This window comes from Dipteris shenzhenensis, chromosome 21, assembly GCF_047967505.1.
Source record: "Dipteris shenzhenensis isolate YYH24624 ecotype China chromosome 21, Dip_SZ_1.0, whole genome shotgun sequence".
Classification (NCBI taxonomy): Eukaryota; Viridiplantae; Streptophyta; class Polypodiopsida; order Gleicheniales; family Dipteridaceae; genus Dipteris; species Dipteris shenzhenensis.
The window spans coordinates 50,514,909-50,539,657 of NC_141616.1; the positions used below are offsets into that span (position 1 = coordinate 50,514,909).

Genomic DNA, 24,749 nt, shown 5'->3' on the forward strand with positions numbered 1-24,749 from the left:
CAGTTCTGCCCTCCTTTTTGCATCAGATCTGCTCCAATTTCTGCTCCAGATCTGCCTTCTTTTAGCTTCAGATCTGTCCCAACTTCTGCTCCAGATCTGCCCTAATTTCTGCTCCAGATCTACCTCCAACTTCCGCTCCAGATTATGTTCTTTCTATTCCAAACCTGCAGCAACCTCTGCATCAGTTTGCTGTCTCAGATTTGGTTCAGTTCCAACTTGTGGAGCTAGTGCAGAAGTCCACTACAGTTGTCAGGACTGACGTTTGCTTCCTCCAGAGCTTCTCTCATATCTTCACTTGTACTGAGTTCCGTTTGTGATATATATATATATATATATCTTCTTCAGCCATTAAAAGTCTTCAGTATTGTTTTATTTGTCTCCAAGTATTTTCTTTATAGTAAAAATCCCACTGCTATGCGGGCCACGTTTGGCAAGCTGGCATGGGAAGCAAGCAGATTAGTTGAAATTCATTGGGAGGTGGCAGTTTTCTCCTAGGGAAGGCGGAGAGAGGCAAGTCGCAGGCTGGGAAAGTCGCCAGGGTTGTTCTAACAAATCGCCTTGCTGATTTTTGACTACAAGAGCTGTTTGAGAGCTGCCAGAAGCAATAACGAAATTCGTCTATAGCCAGGAGCCTCCAGAAGAATTCGCCATCAACCAGGGAGTTGACAAGGCTGCCAGAAGCTCAAAAACGAAATTTGCCTACAGTCAGGGGCCTCTTGAAGAATTTGCCATCAACGAGGGAGCTGCCAGGGCTGCTGAAACTCAAAAACGAAATTGGCCTATAACTAGGGAGCCTCTAGAAGAATTCACCATCGACCAGGGAGCTGCCAGGGCTGCCAAAAGCTCAAAAATGAAATTATTCTACAAACAACAAGGGAGCCTCTAGAAGAATTTGCCCTCAACCAGGGAGCTGCCAGGGCTGCCATTTCATGGTGATGTGCCAGAAGATACGCCTTATGAGGAAAAGCGAGAGGTAGAGGAACTGGATGAGATCGCAGTTCCAAAACAGAACTTTCACACAGTGTGAAAGAAAAGTCTGGGATAGAGTTTCCCATCGCTTGCTGATGGTATATCTACCATGGGACTTCTATGATCAGTGTACTAGTCATTGTAATGCACTGGTATATGGTTTTTATGTCGGATGAATTACGTATTCACAACTAGTACGGTGTCTCCGCATTCCTCTACTATCTACATGTGCATGCATACAAGATACTGTGATTCCAATAGTAGGTGCAGCAGTCCCCCTTCTATTTAGTAGGGAGGGTTTGGTGAGCATCAAGAGGGAGATCCCATCTGCATGCAGATGAGCCACAAGGCAAGATTTAAGCAGGTAGGTAAAGCTTTCTCCTCACCAAATCAAGTTTTGGTTTCAGCATGAGCGTACTCAAATGAAGGCACAACATGAGCATGCACACAACTTTGTGCTCTGAACAAAAAATGAGAAGATAAAAGCTGAGAACTTTGCCCTGAAAAGCGTCGTGTGAGGAATGTGGTGTGTCCAGACTATAGAGGATTGCCACAAGCTTCTTGCAAGTGTGCACTGCACATTGTGCTCTCCTTGCATGCAAAAAGACCTCTCTCCACAATGTGTGCTTGCTATGGGCTCAAACAATCCTTCACTAAGCGGGCAACAGGTTGATCCCAATGATTTGACTTTCCCGTGTACCTGTAACCCCAAGGGTGGAAGTTGAACTATCACTATTTGCTATTGGAATCCCTAGTCCTATTGGTTTTATCTGGTATCAATTGTATCTAATTTAGATTTTGATCGTTCCCTTTTGGTTGTTCTCAAATTGCAAGTTGTTGGTGTCTCCTTCTCATCCTAGTTGACATTTTCCCCCAATCCTAGTGTATTCGAGTTGTGCAGTCACATGTTTGAGGGTTGTTCGGCATGTGCATTGCGAAGAACCTCCTTACCCAAGCAGCCCTAGGGCATAGTAATTCTTCCCCACATTCAACCCTCCCCTCAACATATTTAGCAGTTATGGTGGACAGCTCTTGTGTGAGGAGGTGGTTAGGCAAACAACACCTTGCCTATTACATCCATTCAATGAGCTGCAAGTTTCCTTTTGAAGTGGTGTCACACTCCTCTTGGCAAGCCTTGTGCATGGCATTTCATTCATTAAGGGGTCGAGTGAGAGGAGGACAAAGGACCTTAGGAGAATCAAAAGAGCAAAGAGGAAGCAAGTGTAGAAAAGTGAGCTTCACTCACAATGACATACGATTTCCTTTGCATCATGTGGTGATAGGGAGCCAACTCATCAATCTTGCTAAGAATACCAATTTGGTGGAAGTTCCTGACCTAGAAAAAGTGGGGGTCCAAACCTAAAGAAGATGTCAAGCAAGATAGGGGAGAGGAATGCAAAGTGGGGACCAAAAGATAGGAGCAAAGGAGACCACTAAAGAAAATTTTGTGTCGTGGCTTTTTTATTCTGCCAGGTTGGCATGTAAATAGCGACCAGGTTGTATCTTTTCTTTTTGTGACATGAATAATAATAATCTCTTTATGAGTAGAACTCGTGACATTAAAATGAAGTCGAAGAAGGAATTTCGGAGCGTTATAGAAGGATGAATATTCTTGTTGCAAAGATGACATAATGGCCTAGCGGCACAATAAATGGAGGGATGGTGCTCAAGTTCCCTTCTATAGTCACCACCATCTCATTCACAAGGCGCTTGAGAACACAACTCTTCAAGATCTTTTGAAAAAGGAAATATTTTCAAATTAGGTTCCACGCTCCGATGGAGGAGACACCTATTTCATCATTGACACTTTGGTAGCCAGCACCACAAAGTGAGTAGATTGGTCACACAAAAGCAAAAGCTAGAGCTAGTTAAGAAAGGGTTTTTAAAAAAGTTCTAAAAAAGAAGGTAAGAGAGGACGCTCCTTTCTTGTTTTTCTGAAGCTCATGTAAGGAATAGTCTTCAGTGTGCAAAGTGCAAGGGATCATGCTATACTACTGAAACCAGCCTTAATATAAACAAAAGGGTGGTAAATAATTATTAACCAGCAAGTACCAACATTTCAGCCAATTAAATTTCAGCAAAACAAACAGAACACAAAACCCACAACAGGGAGCTAGATTGCTCTTGCTGAGAAACCGGACACCTGATTGGCACCAAACTTGGCGCTCCTTTCGGAATTTCTGTATTTCTTTATTCAGAAGGCAAAGTTACAGCAAGGTTAAATGCCCTTGCACCTGTCCAAGCACAAGCAATGTGCTTCTCAGCCAATCCCTGGCTCAAAAAGCATCCAAATCCTGTGCATAATCCATGGCCAGCAGTTCCAAAATTCCCATCAAACGCCTACAAGGCAGGATCACCCTCTTCTTGGCTGTCCAAGCATCAATCCCTCAGACACACAAAGTTTGCACACAGCCTGGAGCTGTTACTAGCAGCCCAACTCAGCCACTCATCTCTAATAGGCTGTTACTAGTGCCAAACCTTCGCTGCCCTCCTGATACTCTAGCTTACAGAGGAAAGAAGACGACTCTCCATGCAAACTGTCTGTTTGAGAATTCTGGAAGCAACTCTTTGCTGTTCGTAGCTAACACGCAACACCAAACCGAATGACCTTGGCGTCTCCCTAGTTGAAGGAGAATTCACCTGGCAGCTCCTTGGTTGAAGGTGGATGTCGTTTTTGAGCTTTTGGCAGCCCTGGCAACTCCGTGGTTGATGGCGAATTCTTCTGGAGTCTCCTGGCTGTAGGCGAATTTCGTTTTTGAGCTTCTGGCAGCCTTGCAGCTCCTTGGTTGATGGCGAATTCTTATGGAGGCTCCTTGGCTGTATGTGAATTTCGTTTTTGAGATTCTAGCAGCCTTGGCAGCTCCCTGGCTGATGGCGAATTCTTTTGGAGGCTCCCTGGCTGTAGGCAAATTTGGTTTTTGAGCTTCTGGTAGCCCTGGTAGCTCCCTAGTTGATGGCAAATTCTTCTGGAGACTTCCTGGCAAAATCAAAAGTAGTGAGGATATGGGAGGATAAGGATAATTGAAAGGGGAGGGGGATGTACTGGTTTTCCAAAACAGGCATTTGCTGTTTCTTGTCCCAAGGGAGCACTATTGAAGGAAGATAGAGGTTGGGATGTAGGGGAGGAAATGCCATAAACGACTAGGTATAGTAGCTCTCTTGAAGCTGGTTGAAGAGGTCTTGAAACTAAATGAGATTTTTTCTCTCCAAGAGTTTTTCCAGCCAGATAGCACCGACCAGCAGGACTTAAAAGACAGCGTACGTGGGGACCTGAGCCAGAGATACGGCACAGGGAACTGAGGCGCAAATAATATTGGAAGACCTTCCCTCCATGCTCACTAGACTGGAGACAAGACCCATAGGGGTGACAGTGCAGCTTGTCACCGTAGGGCCATTGCTAGGAGACCATAGCAGGTCACACATGCCGATAGGCATGAGCGTCCCATGCCAAGTTTTATGCCACCATGACAGCCTTACATGGCGACGCCTCCCTTTCGAGATTGACACCTTGCCTTGACAGTTTCTCTCTCTCTCTCTCTCTCTCTCTCTCTCTCTCTATGTATTGGTGCTGTTATGATCATGATTATGGACTTTTCGACTTTTTTGTATTCATCATGGGTGTTGATGCCTGATTAGCGGCTCACCCCTCAATCATTGTATCAGGTTTCTTTTAGTCTCATAGACCCTTTGGTCTTCCGAAGACTTTTAATAAACTTTCTTTGTTTCTTTCTTTCAGCTTCTCCATCATTTGTTCCTGCCTCTTCATCATTCTTCCAATGAAGTCCTCAAAGTTAATCTTGGACTTGAGGTAGGGTGACTTAGAAGATGATCAACTACGAGGAAGTGGAGATGGGCTCATAGATTTCCAAGAAGGAGCATTCTTTACTAGTTCATGCTCGCTCACTTGAGCATCTTCAACATGTTCAACATCCAAATTTGTTGTTCCACCAATTTCTTCAGCTTCATCTCAAATTTTCCCAATGTTCAAAGAAAATATGAATAAAAGGATTCTCCGGAAAAAGGATTCTCATGGATCAAATTCCAAATTGAGGATTATAACCAAAAGCCTCGAATTTCAAAATTTGCCTTGGTTCGTAGGTTAAGTTTTGGAAGACAACTTAAGCAATGGTATGTGATCAGACAAGCTTGGTGCAAAGGAGTCAACAGGACAAAAAGCGTAAATCGGTAGAATTGCACTTGGATTGCAAAAGTAGCCAGATTCATTAGGTAGATCACCGCCGTCCTACGCTTGTATTGGGAACCAACTTCGCAAAGCTCCACCATCTTGGATCAGTTCGCCGTCGCTCTTAGTCGCCACTTTGCAAATAGATGAGCGACACCGTGCCCCAAAGTTGCTGAAAAACGAAGCTCTCTATATGCAAATTGCAGCTGATTCGGATCTTTCTGTGAGTCAAATTTGCTCATATCTCCTCCACGTACCCTGTGATCAAAATCCCATGTAGGGGATCTAGATGATGCATAGCACACCCCTACGAAATTGGAACATCACAAACATGTTGGATGCATCGTCCCTACAGTATATCGTCCTATGCTGATAAGGATAAGGGAATTGAGCATCGTGTGGGTAATACTAGGGTCCCAATACGTATGCCGATTACCCGCTAGGGTCCCAATACGTATGCCGATTCCTATGAAACATGCTGGAAATATATTACAAGGATGTTTTGCTACTCAATCGGAGGAATACATGGGTGTTGGGAGATCGCTTAGTGTTGTGATTTTGCTAGGGGGCAACAAGGGGGATCAGCCTCTTGGTGGACTTTTCGATATTCACTTTGTAAAGGCTATCTGAGAAAGAAGCTTGTGATTGTATGCCATTGATGTCCTTGAAGGGTTGTCGATATGCTCGTTGATCTTTGAAACAAGGAGGGCAGCACAATAGTAATAAACGGTCTAGATTATATGTAGGAAACCTTGTGTAGCATGCATTGGTGTTGCCCTCGTAGTATATAGTATGTGAGGTATGTCATTAAGAGGTGGTCATTAGTCTCCACCTGTTGCAAATGACATAATGTGCACATCTCAACTTTTAGCATGCCCATGTGGCAAGTGTCACCATTTGGTGCTACTCTCAAGAAATAAAGAATAATCTTTATTAAAATTGACTTCAGTCAAAGAATGTTGACTTTGGTCTGGGAGATGCTCGTCTAGGAGAGACTAAAATGAAATCGTTTAGTCTTCACAAGCAATTGTAGCTTGAATGAAGAGATTTTGGACTACCTTTTGATTAGCCTTCTTCTTTAGTGCTAGCCTTCATCATGGCTGAGTTTGCCTTTCACCTCCGGAGTGCTGACAGAAACTCAGTACGAAGACTTTGTATAAATGGATGCTCAAATATGTGTGGGTGTTTGGATTTGTATGTGTGAGAGCATATGTTTATACTATGGTCTACACCCACTGTTGGGCGCTGATGACGTCAATGGGGATGTCATAGTAGCTAGTCCTTGCTAAGCATGATAGAGTTTATGGTTTCAACCTTATGAGTGACTTTCATGAGATTGAAATCGCACTATGTTGTGTTTTTAGAGGATGAGTTTGGGCATGTTCTTGGACTCATCTAGGTATATATTGACTTTGGTTAACTAGAATAAGTTAATTGTTTTACTTTTGCTTTGCATTGGTAAAAGAGAACTGTGGGGATGCCCACAAGGGACTAGGATTAGTCCAAGAACTGGGAATACACGCATTTCACTAACCATTAATGGGTTAAAGTGTTGGTGTATGTGTAGGACTTGGAAGAGTGCAAAAAAGCTTCACAAATGATGGATCACGTGCCAAAAAGCTAGTCCCACAAGGCAAAAAGTACCAGGAAGAATGGCACCTAATGAAGGCCCCACGGGGTTCTAGAAAGGCTAAAAAAGTTACCCCAAGGTGGGCAAAAGCAAGAAAGCCTTGCTTTTGTAAAAAGTAGGTCTGGCTCATTGCTAGGCCAAGTCTATAAAAGAAGGCAATCAAAGCTTCCAGAATCATTGAAGAGTTGTACTCAGCTTCCTGCTCTTCTCAGGGCCAGTTATACAAAGTTCTTTTCTATTGCATTGTCCTTCTCGTTCCCTCCAAGTCCTCTCCCTTGTGCTGCGCATTCCTTCTACTGCTCCCCGCATCTCTCCAGGCTGAATTGCGATTTGTTCCAGCATTCAATCCTTGTCTCTTTGCATGAGTGAGGTCCAAAGAGAGAGAGTTTGCTGCAATTTGGTTTCCAGCCACTAGGAGGCCACCTTTAGCTGTGATCTGGGATTCCAGACCTCCAAAGTGTCCTAGATCTGCTGCGATTTGTTCCAGGAGGCTCAGTTTCTGCTGCGACTTGATCCAGGTGGTCACAGTTTGCTGCCATTTATGCAATAACCCCCTGTATTGGCTGTGAATCGATTGCTTTTGAGAGTCTTTGGAGCTGATTACAGCTAGAATCACGCAACTTGTCTCAATTTGAAACTGATCAGATGAGGGGTAGAGCAGGCCCATGGCAATCAATGCATGGGAGAGAAGCATGTTTCAGTATCTTGTGGCTCAAGCCATTTTACATTTCCATAATGCAGACTTATCAATGATGTTTATGTTTCCTATGAGTGCATATACATGCCTTGCAATGTGTGATGGTATTGAAGTCTACTCCCCTCCCCTTGAAAAATGATAAAATAAAACAGTTCCTCTTATGACTAACAGTTAAAGGGTCGTTAGAGTCTCATAATGTGATCACCTCTTATGGCACAAGAGGTTTTCAAAACACTGAAGTGGTTGAAGGTACCAAAAGCAATACATTGTGTGCAATCCACAATAAGGGAGAGCCTTAGTGCTATTTTGGAGAGAGAGAGAGAGAGAGAGAGAGAGAGAGAGAGAGAGTAACATGTTGTCTCTTTGGTGTTAATTGCTACAGCTCACTGTACAATGGATTGTTGGGGTTGTGGCCTTGGTGCGATGTTTCCTTCATTGGAAAACGTTTGATGAGGAAGTTGTTAAAAACCTAGGAAGTAGTTTCTCTGTGGTTCCCTTCGTAATCATAGTGGTGAGGTTTTGGATAATTCAATTGGTATACTTACTGGAAAATAAAAAGAAGTTTATTCTTGTCAAATATTGCAAGTTTGAAGAGCGCTTGCTTCAACACCAAAGAAGCATGAGCTTAGCCCTCAAATTTTATCTGGTTTGAGTGAAGACTTTTGAAAATATTTTTTGTTTCAGGGCTTGTGCACAAGTCTTTCTATGCTGGCAACGGTGCCTCTTGGACAGCTCTTCTTATTTCATATGTTATTAATAAAAAAGGTAAAGTTTTTTGAGTTTGAAAAAGCAAATGTTATTGTTGTGTATTCCATGAGTGCATTTTGTCCTTCATGTAGAAAGTTCTTATTTTATCTGAATCTGAACTCATATTTACTAGGGACTCACGACTTATGACTACATACTAGCTATTAGAGATGAGCAACCTCAACTAATCGACAATGGACGGAGTCAAGTTTCATCTCAAAGTAGTTCAAGCATGTTGGGTGGATCAGGCTCTCTTGGAACCCTTCAAAGGGAAGCTATTTGTACACCACCTAGATTCCTTAAAGATAAGGTATAGTATCGTAGCAAGAATGATTGTCAATCCCGCTTCATCTTAGAAGTGAATTCGCAACTTCCTTGTGGAAGTATTGTAACTTAGATTCTTTTTCTACACTAGTTGTTTCTCAATGGGAGAGGAAGGAATAGCTAAAAACAAAAAGTAGAGGGGGGATCATTTAAATCTTATTTTTAAAATGTCGGGCTTTGACCTGTGAATTCAATATTTTCAAATCTTTATTGATAGTATCACAATGTCTAAAGTAGTAGTGAGAAATCCGTAAAGACGAGTATGTTTGTGGTCTTTTTTATACCTTTGGCAAGACAAACAAGATTGCATTAGGAGGATGGGCTAGTACTGTTTGGGTCTCAAACTCAGTATGTTGTTCTTATTTATTTCCAATTGTCTATTTAAATGTTGAGGTCCAACATCGTGCTGTGAATTTATTTAATGCACTTCCTTCCGTCATTGTGTTTAGTGATCTTAGATGAAAATTGATATTATAACGACGATGGGTGAAGGAGAGGGATGGAATTACACCTCACATATACCCCCAAATGGGCTAAAATCACCCAACCCAGAGAAGGGGGACATGACTCCAAGTCAGCCAGCCAGCATGCCACATGGTAGCTGATTGTAGGGCAGCCAACTTGCAATGCCCATGTAGCTGCCATTTGTGCCATGCTAGCAAACAATCAATAGTGCCACATATTAGATACGTTATACACTGTGTTTCCTTGTTCCATCAACAATTGATCGCTAGCTCCTACATAGCTATCAACATTGTTCTTCTAGATCCTTCCCGGAGTTTGAAGACCCTTCCCTTTTACAATTATTCTTCCGAAGGCATCCTAGGTTCTTGTTGCCCTTAATATGCATTGAATGCCTTGCTATTTCCACAAGGTGATGCATCTTCATCTCTAACTTGTCCTCAAGTCGTGGCCATTAGCTCCTTGAATGGGATTCGGTTGCTCCTTTGACCCATGGTCAATGTTGTGACAAATCCTTTATAACTGCAGGATAGTTTTCTAAGAACAAGATTTGTCAAGGACCTGATACCCAATTGTTCACCTAGGTCAGCTGATCCCTTAAGACGTTGGTCTTAGTCAAGAATCCTATGCCTTTTGCCTCGCCCCATCTTGAGTAAGATGGTTCTAGAGGTTCAATATCTAGTTGAATTTTCTTTCTCTCGTATAAGTCCTTTAGAATGGCCCATGCCTCAAAACCCACCTTTGAATCAAAGGATTGACATTATTCTTGGTTGCTTGGATAAGCACAACATTTGTGTCTGCATACTTATCTATGCATGGTTCCAGGTTGTTGGATCGCGTTCTTGAATCCATGGTTGTGGGAGTTATAGAAGATAAGAATTCTTGGCAGTAAGATATGCAAATGAAGAGGTAGAATAACTTGTGATGCCTTGAACAAATGTCCAATCCATCAAGAAAAGCATAGTAAACAGGCAGGGGACATGCTTAAAAGTAGTAAGATAGTGGTGAGAATATGCTAAATAGGCCTATGATGCATTCCCAAGCAATATTGTCTCTTGGCATGAGGGAAAGACAGCGTGATGCCTCGATCATCCACCACATCAGCCACTTTAGAGATACCTAATCTATGCAGAAAATAAGCCTATATGGGCTGAAGATGAGCCAACGAAGGATAAAAAAACACGGCTCCAATGAGCGCTCTAGGAGAGTATTGCCAGGGTCCGAAGGATGGCCCGACCAATGTAGATGTTCCAGAAGAAGTTGCCAATCATAGAGCAATCTAGTAGAAAAGGGACAGCCAGGAATGCAACCATGAAGATGCCCAAAATCCACATATGATATGGCAGGAATCCAATGTCCAAGAGCATACAGGAAAGCATGAGTGTCCATGGCTGACGCTGCTCCAGGAAAGTGAGCAAAAGGGTGGCGTTATGGGCTATCACATCAACATGACCTTCTTTAAACCTTTGTGCGAGGCATATGCGTATGCACCATAAAGAGGAAGAGAGACAATGTTGACGACACTAAGTTGGGTCCCTATACCCACTGAGTGCCCCCTTCCCCAAACAAATAGGGGAGAATTTGCTTTATACTTTGAGAACTGTAAGATATACAAATAGAGAGCATGGGATGCAACTTTTAGGATGACCCTTCAACATTGAGAGTTGACCCACAAATGCTTGAGAAGCAACCCAATCTCAACCAAGAACAATGCTTCCCACACGGAAGATGTGGACCATTGTGCAAGGCTATTGAAGAGGCTTGTGCTGTCCCCAGGCATGCAGCAAGAGCTGTGTGAGTGGGAGAGATGAAGGGAAGAAGGAAATCTGAGATATGGAGGTTGAGAGATCTATTTGGAAGCTGAGAGAGATGGAGCTAAAGAGAGCTGAAGATAGAACTGAGAAAGATCTGAAAACTGTCAAAGAAAGCTGCTGAAACAGGAGCCCCAAACCTCTACTCCGAGCCAGGTTATGGTGCTGCGTGGACACCTTCCTGGATAACCGTTAGGGACTGCTGAACTGATGGCTGTCTTGTGGGGGACTTCTCGAAGGGCTAAGGATGCACCGGGCTGAAGAGATGGAGGCTGTTCTGTGGGGAACTGGATGAGGAATGGAGGCAGCCAGCCCCTCTTTATATAGGGGATGTGGGGGCCTCATAGGGCTGAGCCAACCAGCCAAATAGCCTACCAGACAGTCGGTTGGTTGGGCTCATTTCCCCATCCCTTAGCTGCCTAGGGAGGGGCACAAGGCAGCCTATAGAGGCAGCCTTCCGGGTTCCTACCCTAGGCCGAGACCTAGATCTAGCTAAAACCCTAAGACGGAAACACACTAACCTACTATTTTCCAGTGGGTACTAGTGAACAAGGACTTGACTTATAAAGGTTGAGAGACTGGCCTACGTAGCTCGTGCCTGATTGTTCCTAGGAAAGGGCTAACAATGGGGTCATGACATACAACAAAATATCCTATAATAGGAACTATTTCACTTTGTTAATGAAGCCAGTTGTCATCTTGGACCCAAGTGTAGGGGTGCATGCGACATGACCAAAGAAACTAATAGCGGCGAGATTCTTGTAAAGGCAAAGGGGGCATGAAAACCTTCGATCAATGGAGACTTTCAGCATGCAAGGAGTTACTTGCAACAATGTCTCTGCCATTCCATTTAAGATGGGAAAGTATGTGTTTCCAATCTGCAATTAGACCAAAGACAAAAGGAAAACCCTTTATTTTGCCATCAATTTGACCCAAAATGAAGTGCCAATGACCAAAAGCTGGAGAGGACAAGTGCAAAATCATGAAAATCCATCGCTGATCACCCTGCAGGAACTGGAACATGAATTTCCTCGTGTGAGCTAGTATATGCATGTGAATATTCAACATATTCAGTCCCCCATGCATTTTGGGTGTGCAAAGGTGATTTGCTGAACGCAGCCCTAGGGATTTCCTTCGAAGGTTTGAGTGCCTAAAAACTTCCATAACAGTAGACATAAAGCATGGGATATCCTGTTTGGCAAAAGGCATCAAAAAGGCAAATAAAACTGGATACAGGCAATGAGAATGGATTGAAGATGTGGCAACGGACATGCACCTGTATTCTAGCTTTTTCTTAAGCATGTCAAGAACTAAATCCTTTGTTGACGGCGAGTAACGGTCCACCCCAAAGGGTATCCAAGATGCCTTACAAGTTGTGTGGGTGAAACAATGTCCGTGATGATGCAATGCAAAGGCCCCTACATGGGGAGGTGCCTTTGATTTAGGAGTTCCTATGATGTAGGGAATGATTATCTTTGATGTAGGAGAGCTATGATGTAGGCCACCCTCTCTCCCATTCTATAAAAGAGAGGACTTCCTCTCAAATCAATGGAACATTTTGCCCTTTGGTTTCCACACTCTTCTCCATGATGTCCATCTTCTCTCCCACTCCCCAACATGTGGTATCGGAGCCTCCTTAGTCAAAAGTACCAAAGAGGGGACGCGCAATTACAACATCAAAAGATTTCAATTTAAGATAGGTAAACAGAGTAATCTATTTGATAAACACACAGACAACCATAGAAAGATTGCCTAACTGACATCCAAAAGCAGTGAAACTTGGAAAAAGGAGAATCTCAAAAGACTCTATGATTTCCATCTTTCCACAGAGTCCTGAGGCACCAATATTAAACCCAAGCAAAAAAAAGATCAAACTCGTGTCTTCGTGGGTAAATTCCTGTGCATCTGTTCTAGACATGTCCGATCGCCGTGATTTCTTCCCATATTAGGGACTTATCTTTAGACTCGATTCCCTAGCATCTCTTTCGCAAGCCGTTTTGGTTATTTGGGAGATATGCCTCTACACCGTGCTTTGTTCAGTTCGTTAGTTAGTGTTGTTATTGGGCATTGTGGTCTTTATATCAAGCCCATAACTCTCAATTGTACGGACACTCCTCTGTGGATATTTATCATTTCTTCCGTTCCTCTCTGCATCGCTTCCTTCAGGTTGCGCATTTCATGGGAGATGTTTCTCCGGCCTAGCTAGAAGTGTTCTTCCACTGTTTTTAGTTTTGGAGTACTAGCTACTCTTCACTGGGGCAGCAATGACTATCCTTTTTTCCACCTTCTTCTGGTTTGCGAGCAATAGCTGTTTCACGTTGGGACAGCTATGAATGTACATTCTTCTTAATGAGAGGTTCTTCAAAACAAAAATGTGTGTGTGTCCGCTAAGGTTATGGAATGCTTTTGGTGCACCAAGCATGATCGTAAGGCTCTCCGCCTTCTCAAAAGAAATTATGTCTGTTCGCCTAGGCTTCATGGGGTTTTGAACATTTTGGATCTTCACACTCATTTGCTTGGAGCATCGCCAGCCACCACGGACCTTGTTTACTTACCTCTTTTGTGTATGGATGCTTCTGGCCATTGGGTTCTGGCTATTTCTGATGTGATATTTGGTCACTTTCCTTGTCGTATTCGGGGCTGATTCAGGATTGGCAGCAGCTTCTGGACCTCTAGATCCTGGTAACACACTTCGATTGCAGAGTCATAACTAGAGTCGGGTCTTTCCTGTTTTTTGGGCTCACGTGCAGCCTTGCAAGGCGTATTTCATACACCAATTGGGAGTTTCTATAGTGGCAGGTGTTGTGGGTGATCGGGGTTATACACTTTCCTTTCCACATGCCAAGAGACAGTATGGCTTAGGGCTGCATCACACATCTATCTGGCGTATTATTACTACCTTGTTGCAGCCTCTTTAGCCCGTCCCTTGTCTATTTTCTACTCTCCCCTTTTTGGATTGACGGTTTGATCGTGAGACTCCAAGTCACTCCGCTACCCTCTGCTACCCCCCCGCTCAGCCCCCGCTACCCCCCGCTCAGCCCGCAATTTTGCAGCAACAATCCTCTGGACTTTGATAGTACATCTATGATTCATACTTAGTCCAGGGGACGTTGAATCCCTTAAATTGGAATCGACTCCTTATCGTCAGGACGATTTTGCACCCGCTACCCTCTGCTAACCCCCCGCTCAGCCCTCTGCCACCCTCCGCTACCCTCGCTCAGCCCCCCTGCTCAGCCCTCCGCTACCCCTCTGCCACCCTCGCTCAGCCCCCCCCCCCCCCCGCTTCAGCCCCCGCTACCCCCCCGCTCAGCCCTTCGCCACACTCCACTATACCCCCCCCCCCCCCCCCAAGCCCCCCCCAAGCCCCCGCTACCCTCGCTACTCCTCCGCCACCCTCGCTGCTCCTCGTCACCCTCTGCTACCCCTGCCACCCGCGCTGCTTTTTTTTAAAAATAATAATCTCTCTTTAAAAAAAAAAAATCTCTCTTCTTCCTCCCCCCCCCCCCCCCGCTTGCAGCTCCGATCTCCTGCAACCCGCTGCTGCCTCCCCAGAATGAAGGGAACAAGGGGATGAGGACAAGAGACTAGGTGGGAGTCGCTTCGGTCCAGATTTACATACGCGTGGAGATGGGGAAGGGGAACGGTGACAAGGGGAAAACACAAAAGCAACTCAATCTGGAGGACTTCAACAAACGCAGCAACCGGAGCGGTTTGACAGTGGACAGCACCGCGGCTCAAAAGAAAGGGGCCCACCCAAAGCCCATGCCGCTTACCACATCCTCGACCTCTATGGTTACCACCACTATTTCACCACCATCATCCGTCTCATCATCTACGCCACCTCTCTCCTCCCCCTCTCTTGCATCATCATCATAGGTCTCCTCTCCAGTAGCCTCACCACTGGCCCCATCGGCCACGGGTCCACAGTACTTTCCCCTCGTATTACCTCTACCTCTCAGTCAACCACCCTTCATCACCTCGTCCGGCCTTGCTACTCCTACATACCACTCCCCCGCCCAGATCATGTTGTCCCCATCCTCAGTACAACCTCAGCAGCCTACCTTCATTCCAACCCCTCTCGAGATCCAATTCCCACTTGGACCAGGACATCTAAGGCCCCCACCAGATGCTTGGGACTCCCTATTGGCTGAGATACACAGCATCCGGGCCCGTCAGGCAGAGCAGGCCCGATACACCCAGGAGCAGGCCCGATATACCCAAGAGCAGGCCCGCATTATACACGAGCAGGGCATCCTTATCCAGGGACTCAGACACGACATCACATAGCTTCGAGAGGAGCTTGGGACTCTCAGAGCAGCGCCTGGAGGGATCCCAGTCACAATGGAGGCACATATAGCCACGATACAGTCGGCTATAGCAGAGACGACTAGATGGGTGGACGTGGTGAAACGGGAGCCCGCAAAGGCAACCGTTTCAACCGCCATACAGGAGCAGCAGCAGAGGGCTTCGAAGGCCCTCAACATCTGGATACGAGGGATCACGCGAGACAGCACCAACATCACTACGACGCCCATGGAGGAGGTGATCACCTTTGTGACCACCACCATGGGGGTCTCCGACCATGGCATAGAGGGAGCATGGCGTGTTGGGAGAGACCCCAACCAAGAGCAGCCCCTAGTCATTCGCTTTAGAGATTCACATGCTCGACTAGCGACACTCCGACGTCGAGCCACTCTATGAGAGCATCCCACCCTGTCCATGGACGAGGATTTGACACCACTACAGATTGAGGAGCGACGAGTTCTTCTTCAGCAGCGGGATGTTACCCGCAAGGAGGGAAAATGGGCCGTGGTCTGAGATGGTAGGTTGTTGATCGGCACCCGTCGGGCTCCCACCCGTGTACCTCCTAAGGGGACGGGGCTAAGACCCTAGCCTGCACCATTTGGAACTGCAATGGTACCTTATGGTCAGACCCAGGGAACTTCTCGGAGTCTTATACAGGACGAGACATAGTCTTTTACACGGAGACACACCAGAGCCCAGAGTGTCCACTACCGATAGTGGCTACACATGGGAGTTAGCCTTCAGGGATGAGACGAGGGATATAGGAGGAGTCCGAGGATCAGGCAGGATCGCAGTATTGTACAGGTCTTCCCTCGCTGGAGCCATCTCCATTGAGAGGAAGGATGCACACTCTCGATTTATGTGGAGCTGAATCCAACGCACAGGCACTCGTGACCTTTTCATAGCAATATGCTACTTCCCGCCAGAGACATCCCACTTTGCCAGAGTGGCACGAGAGGAGGGTGAAACATTGCCATATGCAGCCTTACATTAGGATATCCCAGACCTTTTAGCCCGCGGGGAAGTTCTCCTTATTGGGGACTTCAATGCCAGGACGAGCACGCGCCAGGCACCACTCTTGGACTTTCGAGACGACTCTATCTGCTACCAGACATGGACCTAGATGGAGCAGGATGACCAGGACCTCATCGGACTAACACGGGCCTGTTACACCATATGGACACGCGCTCCTTGATTTGGGTAGGATGCATGATCTCATCATCTACAACGGGCTTGACCTATGGTCCTCCTTAGGTGGTTTTACTTGCTTCCCACGCCCCGCCGGGGAGAGGGGGGGGGGCACTAATGTAGTAGATTACATCATGGGATCCCCTACCTTCACTTCATGTATCATCGACTTCACCATAGCACCACTCCCTGCAGGAGTTGATCACACTTACCTATTCTTCACTATTGCCACCCTACGCTTAGCCACACCACACACACCACATAGGAAGCACGACACCTATCACGACATATACTTTGATCACAATCTCTCACTAGCCTACTCTGGACGCCTAAACAGACTCCTAACCTACATCGATCACATACTACTCATAGAGGACCGTGCTGCCCTGATTAGTGGCACACTCCACGAGGCTGCCCTCCAAATCTTTACCCACACCACACGGTCCACTAGACCACCATTTCTTGGTTCTGTACCCTGCAACAAGTGGTACGATGCGGAGTGCAAGGCTTATCGTTGACAGCTCCAACTTGAAACTAGATGTCACCTCCCGAACACACCAGACACGGTATGCAAGTACCGACGACTCGTACGTCAGAAGAAGCAGAGATTTCTTCGTCGAAATGAGGAGCTGTTGAACATCTTGTACAGCAACAACTCTAAGGATTTTTGGCGGAGATTCCTTGAGCGTAGGTCTCCATCACCCCTCACCGACACGAGAGTTTGGCACACATATGCACACCATCTTTATGACGTCCCACACCAGCTCACTCCAGATCTCATACACACCTCGTCCTACCACTTGCACGTTGTTCACCAGAGGGGGAGTCAAGGACACGACATTGAAACTGCACAATGGTCGAGCTAAGGATCACGAGGGGCTATGCATTGAGTTTATCGCATATGGGATTGACACGTTAGCCTCGATCCTAGCAAGGCTATTCAATGACGCTGTTTGCCTTGGCTTCCCCCGCACTTGGACACTCAATACCATCACCCCCATCCACAAGGCAAGGGATCCCATGGACCCGAGTAACTACAGGACTATCATGATTGGACATGTGATGTCCAAGATCTATGTAGTTGTATTGGATGCGTTGGTCAACTTGTTCGCAGAGATGAGAGGGCTCAGAGCAGAGGGTCAGGCCGGTGTCAGGCGAGACCATGGGACTATGGATCACATACTCACACTCTAAGAGTGTCATTGAGGAGGCCAGATCACGGAAGGAGAGGGTACATTGCTGCTTTGTGGATTTCCGCGAAGCTTTTGACAGAGTAACTCGAGCTCGTCTCATCACACGCCTACAAACACTGCTCACTTGCCGGGATCATCATCAGGATTCTTCTTTATGCAGATGACGTGGCACTCTTGTCGTCCACACCCGAGTGGCTCTAGCGACACTTGGATGCACTGCAGGCTTTTTGTTTATCCCATGATTTGGAGGTCAACCTTGGCAAGACCAAGGTCATGATCTTTAACACCTCTCGAGCAAACATGCAACGGAAGCAGTTTACTTTTACTTTCGGTGGGTCACCAGTTGAGATCGCATCCTCATACACTTACTTGGGGGTCATCTTCTCCGGCTTGATTTTCATGATGAGACCAGCGATGCAGGCCAGACTGAGTAGGGGATACGCCTCAGTGGCTCGGCTAGAGAGACAATGCTTCCACTCCCACTTAAAGGACCCTTGGACCAAGGCTCTTCTCTTCGACTCCTTGGTCCAACCAACAGGTATGTATGGTAGCCCTTGTGGGGGGCTTGGCATGTCAGAGATAGAGTGGACATAGGTGGAGCGCTTGCAGATCTTCATGCTCTCACGGATGAATCGGGTGAAACCGTTTGTACCACATCACATCATTCAGGTCGAGTTTGGTGCTTCTCCACTCCAGCTAGATGCAGCCTTTTAGACCATCACATATCTACACCGGGTTAGATCATATGGGGACTGCACATCAGGGAGACAGAGGTTGCCATGGTTGGCTCTCGATTCCTCCATGAGGTTGGCAGCAGAGGGAGACGAGTGATGCTGGTATGCACGGACTCACAGATGGTTTGTGAGACTAGGGTTTCACATCGATAGGATACCTCCTTTTCAGTATAGTTTAGATGTCCCTCCGGTACTCCCACCCACCATCTCGATCGGGCCACACACCAACCAGGTCATTCGAGAGGATCTCTTGCAGCTACACACCTTTAAGATCTGGTTGGAGCCGAGGGAGCTTCTAGTGAAGCTGAGTTTCTACAAAGATTACCGTCTTCGTACTTCGGAGGAGGGATTTATCACACCACCGGGGTGCACTGAGCTTCATATGCCTCACTCACTATAGATCTTCATCGGACAGTTTCGGGTATCATCACATCGCCTTTGCATAGAGAGCGGCAGAGCAGAGGGGATTCCTAAAGAGCATCGCTTATGCATATTGTGCAACTGTCAGGAGGTTGAGTCAGAGGAGCATTTTATTTTAAGGTGCCTTGTGTACTACGAGATCTGAGGTCGCTTCCACTGCCTCTTCAGAGACGGCTCCGGGCTGCTTTTCATATTCCTCGCCTACCCAGATCAGAGATGCCTCGCGGCCTTCATTCACGAGGGGGTCTGACACAGAGAGTACTTGCTCAGGTGACAGGGCTTGGCTACATCATTAGACACCTTTCAGAGCAGGATCATAGAGTTCTTTCCATCGAGTGACATTGATCGTTCAGTCTCTAGTCGCATACGTGACAGAGATCTCGATCCGATGATCGTAGCACGACACACGAGGCATCGAGGGGACACAGATCACTCTCGGGACCTCCCGTCATTGTTTAGACTCGGGATACGTCCCACGGGAGTCACGGTGGCTCTGGTCTTACGTCGAGCCTCGTCCAGGAGACCGAGACGCACAACGCTTTGCTCCAGTCTTTTTCTTTTCATTGTTACACTCATAGGTATTTGATTATGTATGATTAGACTTAGGATTCAGCACGAGTGACGATGCTCGTTTCAGTAGCTCCACCCTTACTGTGATTTGTATTAGGTTTTCTTCCAGTCTCATAGACCCATTGGTCTTCCGAAGACTCTAATAAAATTTCTTTCTTTCTTTCTTTCCTTCTTTTCATTTGTGGATCTTTTTGCCAAGAAGGCATATCACTTCTTGCTTCCACGGCCTTGGTTTCAAGATTATGGCAATCATTTTTGGCATCTGAATAAGTCTCTTTCTTGGTGGAAAACTTCTCTTTGTTGTATTTAGAGTAGCAAACTCCCTCTCAAGCAAAGAGTATTCCTATGGTGCTATTTGGTTGGGGCTTTATCGATGGGATATTTCTTGGCCTCCAAGCACATTGCTTCCTTAACTTGCCCCACTTGCTCTCATGCAAGAGATTTGGCCTCTTCTTTTGCACAGATTTCTTTTTCCGATTGATGATAGGGCTTTGAGCTCGTTTTCCATCCACTTTCTCTGGAAAGCGGTTTTGGGGGTTTGTTTGGAAGATATACTTCTATCCCGGAGTATGATCATTTCTTCTCCTGGTGTCGATATTGGGCTCTTTGGTCATTGTATTGTGCTCGTACCATTCGACCATATGAGCACTCTTTAGTGAATGTCTTCTCATACTTTCGAGCTTCTTTGGCTTCGGTCTGTGCAGGATGCTCATTCCTTTGGAAACCTTCCTTAGGCCTAGTTAGAAGTTTTTCATTACTGTTTTTAGTTTGAGTAGTAGCTGTACCACGTATGAATGTAATTGCTTTCTTAATGCAAAATTTATTTCACCTTTAAAAAAATGTGTGTTGTGGGGTGTGTGGTGGAGCTCTGCTATGGCATTCTCTTGTTGTAGCGTGCACGTTTAGGGTCTCCAGGCCTTTCGGGAGTCCCTTCTAGGTCTCGGTTTTGTTCAATGCTGTCCTGCTTCGCCGTACAAGCTCCTACACCCCTCGTTTTGAGTTCGTGGCTCCCTTGATGCCTTGTTTCCACTCGTACTTGTACATAATTGTTTTGTACAGTTTTGTACTTGCTGTACGGCTTGCACGATCTCTTCTGGTTGGACGTGGGCCTTTGCTGCTAGTCGCCATAGTCCTCTGCTCCCTCGTCTTGCTGCTGGTCGCCTCTTTTTCCCTTTCTTTGGTCACGATGCTGCTTGCCTTTGCTCCCTCTTTCATTCCTATCTATTTGTTTTCTTTGTTGTCTACTACGTGGTTCAGTTTCTTTTTCTGTCCACACCTTTTTGCTCTGTGTTGCTTTCTTTGTTCGTAGGCTTGTCTTCTTGTCTTCTCCTTTGTGTTTATCTCATTTCTACTACATGACTTCAATGAAGATTTACTCTCACAAGAAACAAAAGTAGGACTCGGGTCAGAATGACCCCGTGCATGCCTCTAAGGGTTTTGAAGATACCCGCAAGGATTGGAAAGATTCTGCACCCACAGTTGGGATCATTGTGGAGGTTGATGATATAGTAGATCCCATGCACGAATATGTAAAGCATGCTATCATCATCTTTTTCCCGGGTCATATTCCGATTGCAGTAGATGTCGGTAACTGGTTGACCAGAACACTGGGTGGTTGTTTTGTTCGTTAAGTACATTATGCAACTCGAGGATTTTTTGAAGTTATTATGGTTGATGAGCAGCATAAACAAATGCTCCTTGAACATTCTCTGCTTTTTTATGGGCAACAGGTGGTTCATGTTTTGCCATGGTCACCCACCAGGGATTATCAGGCATTGATTTTCCATTGTTGTCCGGTGTCGGTGGAGGTGGTTGATTTTCCTCTATGCTTGGCTTTGTTTTTGTAAAAAATTACACCTTCTTTGGGAAATGTGGTTTGTCCACCTAGGCCAAATAGGAATTCAAATAGATTTTGCATCCTTTGGGATACTGATAATCCCACTCTTGAATCCTATTCTGTTACGAAGCATGTTGCTATTGGAAGTGCATTTTATAAGCTCAAATGGGGGTTATTTGCAGGTGCTTGCTTTGAATGTAAAAATGGGGACACATGGCCTCCCAATGCCACCTGGTTTTACACAAAATGCCACGAGATGCAACATAAGGATATTGGTGGCTCTTCAGCGGCTAAAATTATGTCCAATAAGCTTGTTAGTGCAGCCCAGGATAAGGGGAAAGCTCCCATTGTCTCCAATGGCAATGCTTCTTCTTATATGCCTTCTACTTCTCAATCGAAACTAAAAGAAAAAACATTGCAGGAAGCTTGGCAGAGTCCAAGAAAAACTGTGACAGCACGGAGACCTCTCCCTCCTCGTACATGGAATGAATGGTTCATCGTCAAATGGACATACTCTTGAAGAAAATTCTGGAACTGGTATTACTTGGGCTGCTGTGACAGCAAATCGCTCCCTCTTTCCTGAAGAAGAAATTACGGGTCTTTTGTCTTCTCCACAGACACTTGCTTCTTCTGAGGGTTGTGGGCCGGATCCTGAGTTTGAAATGCAGACTTCATACTTTTGGCTTTACGCTGTACATATTCTGTAAATATGCTGTCAGGAAATGGAAACTTGTCTAGGGTTATCTCATTCAATGACAGCCTGACATAGTGGCATTTCAAGAGCATAACCAGCATATGTATGCTGATCACTATGGGCACTTTGCTGGGTATGGCATATTTTATGCGGGTGAGCACTCTTTTTTGGGTGTGGGTTTCTTGGTGAAACATGAGTTTCAGCCAGTTGTTGCTCTCAATGATAGCCAAGGCAGATGGCTGATTATACAGCGTCTCATTCAAGGTGAAAATTTTGAATTTGCCTCGGTTTATGCACCTCAATCCTCTCCAGTAGGGGTTTAATTTGGGCTGATATGCAAGCTTATCCATGGCGACAATATGCCTTTATTTGTGGGGATTTTAATAATGCTCCTCAGCAAGGTGATAATACTTCTAGCCATACTCGTGTTGTCTTTTGAGCGCCATCATTGGTCGAATCTGTTACTTCAGCTCAGCCTTGGCTCGTCTAGATCGTTGGTACAAGGTTAATCCTCAGTACTATGATTGTCTTACTGCTAAATTATGGGTGGATTATGCTTTTATGCATTCTGATCATGCCCCTTTGTGGTTGAGGATCTCTCTTCATGACATGCCTGATGATCGGCTTACGCAAAGAAGACTACTCATTGTCAATAATAGTTATTTGGTGCATGATGCATACAAGGCCATGGTCTTTGAGGCTGTCCACCCCTTGTCACAATAGTCTCGCTTTGGCATTGACTATGCTTGGGAAGCTTTCATTGATAGAATGCAAGCGGTTATTCGTAACTATGGTGAATCTTACATGAAGACTTTGAGAGAGAATTTTGCTCATGCCAAACATATGTTTCAATCCTTGATTGAGGTGAGTCATATTAGAAATCTTTCTATGGAAGAAAATCAGATTTTATGCCAGGCTAAACATTGTTTGCAATGCAATATTGAACAAGATGTTCTCTTGTTGCAAGTAGCTATTGCAAAGGCTTTTGACATCATCCAATGGGATTTTATTGCTCAGACCATGCGAGCTCTAGGCTTTGGTCAGAAATTGCAGCATATCATCTTTTGGCTTTACAATGACAGTAAAGTTGCATGCATCTTGTTTGGGGATATTGCTGAAACTTGGACACTCCGTTGTTCAGTCTGCCAGGGCTGTCCTCTTAGTGCTATTCTATATGCTATCGCCATGCATGTTATGCTTCAATACATTGACCATTTGGTGGCAATTGACATGTTACATGGCTTGGATATTCCTGGAAGTCGTCCTTTAGTGGCTCAGGCTTATGCAGATGATTCCTTGTTTGTGCCACAAAATACTGAAAGGAACCTTTCTTCACTTATGCGGGCTCTCTTACTGTATGGCCTCGCTGTTGGCCTTCATGTCAATTTTCAGAAATCTCGTCTGTTGCCCTTGCATTCTAAAGATTGGTATCGTATGGTATGGCCAGGAGAAATTGTCCCACCCAATTAGTTGGTACGTCACCTTGGTTATCCTCTGGGTTGGTCAATTTCTCGTGGTCAACAGATTGATTGGATTCTTGTCAAACTAAGGAAAAAATTGAAATATTGGAAGTTAGCGGCTTGGCCTTTGCATGTCTGGCTCATAGTTGTTTAATCTATTTTGGTGGCCTACATTCAATTTTATCTGCCAACCACTGATCTTTTTTACCAAGGAGAATCTTACATCCTTTATGTTTGTCATCATGGAAATCTTATGCGTTCAAAGCATGGCCGGAAAAGCTTGCACTTGCTTCCAGTACAACGGCGGTTATGTTTGCCAAAAATGCATGGTGGTTTAAATATTCGCAACATTCATGTGCACATTCTAGCCCATAAAGGAAAAATATGTTACAGTTTCTGCATGGTAATCACCCTTGGGCTGCTATGATGCGCTACTTACTTCTTCAACTTACTACTACTGCTTTTAGCTATTGATGACCCACTCAATGGGATTTTCTGTTGGACAGTATTGAAGGCACGGTCAAAGGTTGCCCTATTGTTACTCAAATGTTTTTGGATTGGAAACATATTCTCTCGCATCTGGCTTGGCATGTCGGGACTCATTACAAGGTAACTCTTTGAGAGCTGAGAGCATCCACTGGTCACGGGTTTTTCTCAGCCTTTGGCCTTGCAGGAGCCTATACGCTTGTATCTTTTTAATTTAACAGGGATTTCCTCTATGGCAGATGTCATTCATGATGATGTCACTCTTTTATCCTTCCCTTTGTTTGCTTGAAAATATGGTTTAGGAATGCATTACCGTCCTGTATGGTAGGTCATTACTCGGATGCTTCAATCATTTCAGATAGTACCGCCTTTAGAACTTCAAGACATGCTTTAGGATTGGACTCTTGTTCCAGTACACTCGTCCATTTGTCCTTTGAAGTTGTCTCATATTACAATCTCATGTTTATATAAAGTTATGTTGCCTCCATCGTAGGCGTCATACAGGGCTAAGCAAATTTGGTGTTTGCATCGTCCGGTCAAATGGTGGCGAAAAAGATTGAAACAGATTTGGCTGTCCAAGGTCCTTGTACAACAATATGTCTTTCTATGGCGTGTTCTGCTGGGGGTTATTCCGTCTGGACAGCTTTTATCATGCAGATGTATTGCTCCAGCTATATGTCGTAGGTGTTCAGCTCCAAGGGAATCTATAAAAGTGTGTGTGTTTGTGTACTAGTTAATCTTTAGTGCAACTATAGTATGTTTTCTTTTCAACTTTTTTTAGCATTTGAGTAGTAGCTATCTCACTCTTCTTAATGAAAGGTTCTTTTACGGAAAAAAAAAGTGTTTGTTTGTGTGCGTATGTGTGTGTGAGAGAGAGAAATGTATGTGTGTGTGTGTGTGTGGGTGTGTGTACAATGAGGGGGATTTGTTTTGTGGTAGATGTATTCGATGACACAGGTTCGGTGATGCCCTTTGTAGTGGCGGCTCGTCGTTTTGCTCTGGGTATGCATTATCATCCCTATTGGCGTTTGCTTTCTCA

The 24,749-nt window shown here is 45.3% G+C and overlaps 1 protein-coding gene across 7 annotated transcripts in view; it reads left to right on the forward strand.

The window, feature by feature from the left end:
* Positions 1 to 24,749, forward strand: part of LOC147889017 (putative protein S-acyltransferase 22) — a 61,950-nt gene that overhangs the window by 22,125 nt on the left and 15,076 nt on the right. For all 7 annotated transcript variants that reach the window (XM_087393032.1, XM_087393037.1, XM_087393034.1 and 4 more), the window contains 3 exons: positions 7,862 to 7,990; positions 8,164 to 8,244; positions 8,360 to 8,536. In XM_087393032.1, coding sequence (XP_087249158.1) covers positions 7,862 to 7,990; positions 8,164 to 8,244; positions 8,360 to 8,536 — 387 coding nt within the window. The remainder of the gene's footprint in view (positions 1 to 7,861; positions 7,991 to 8,163; positions 8,245 to 8,359; positions 8,537 to 24,749) is intronic.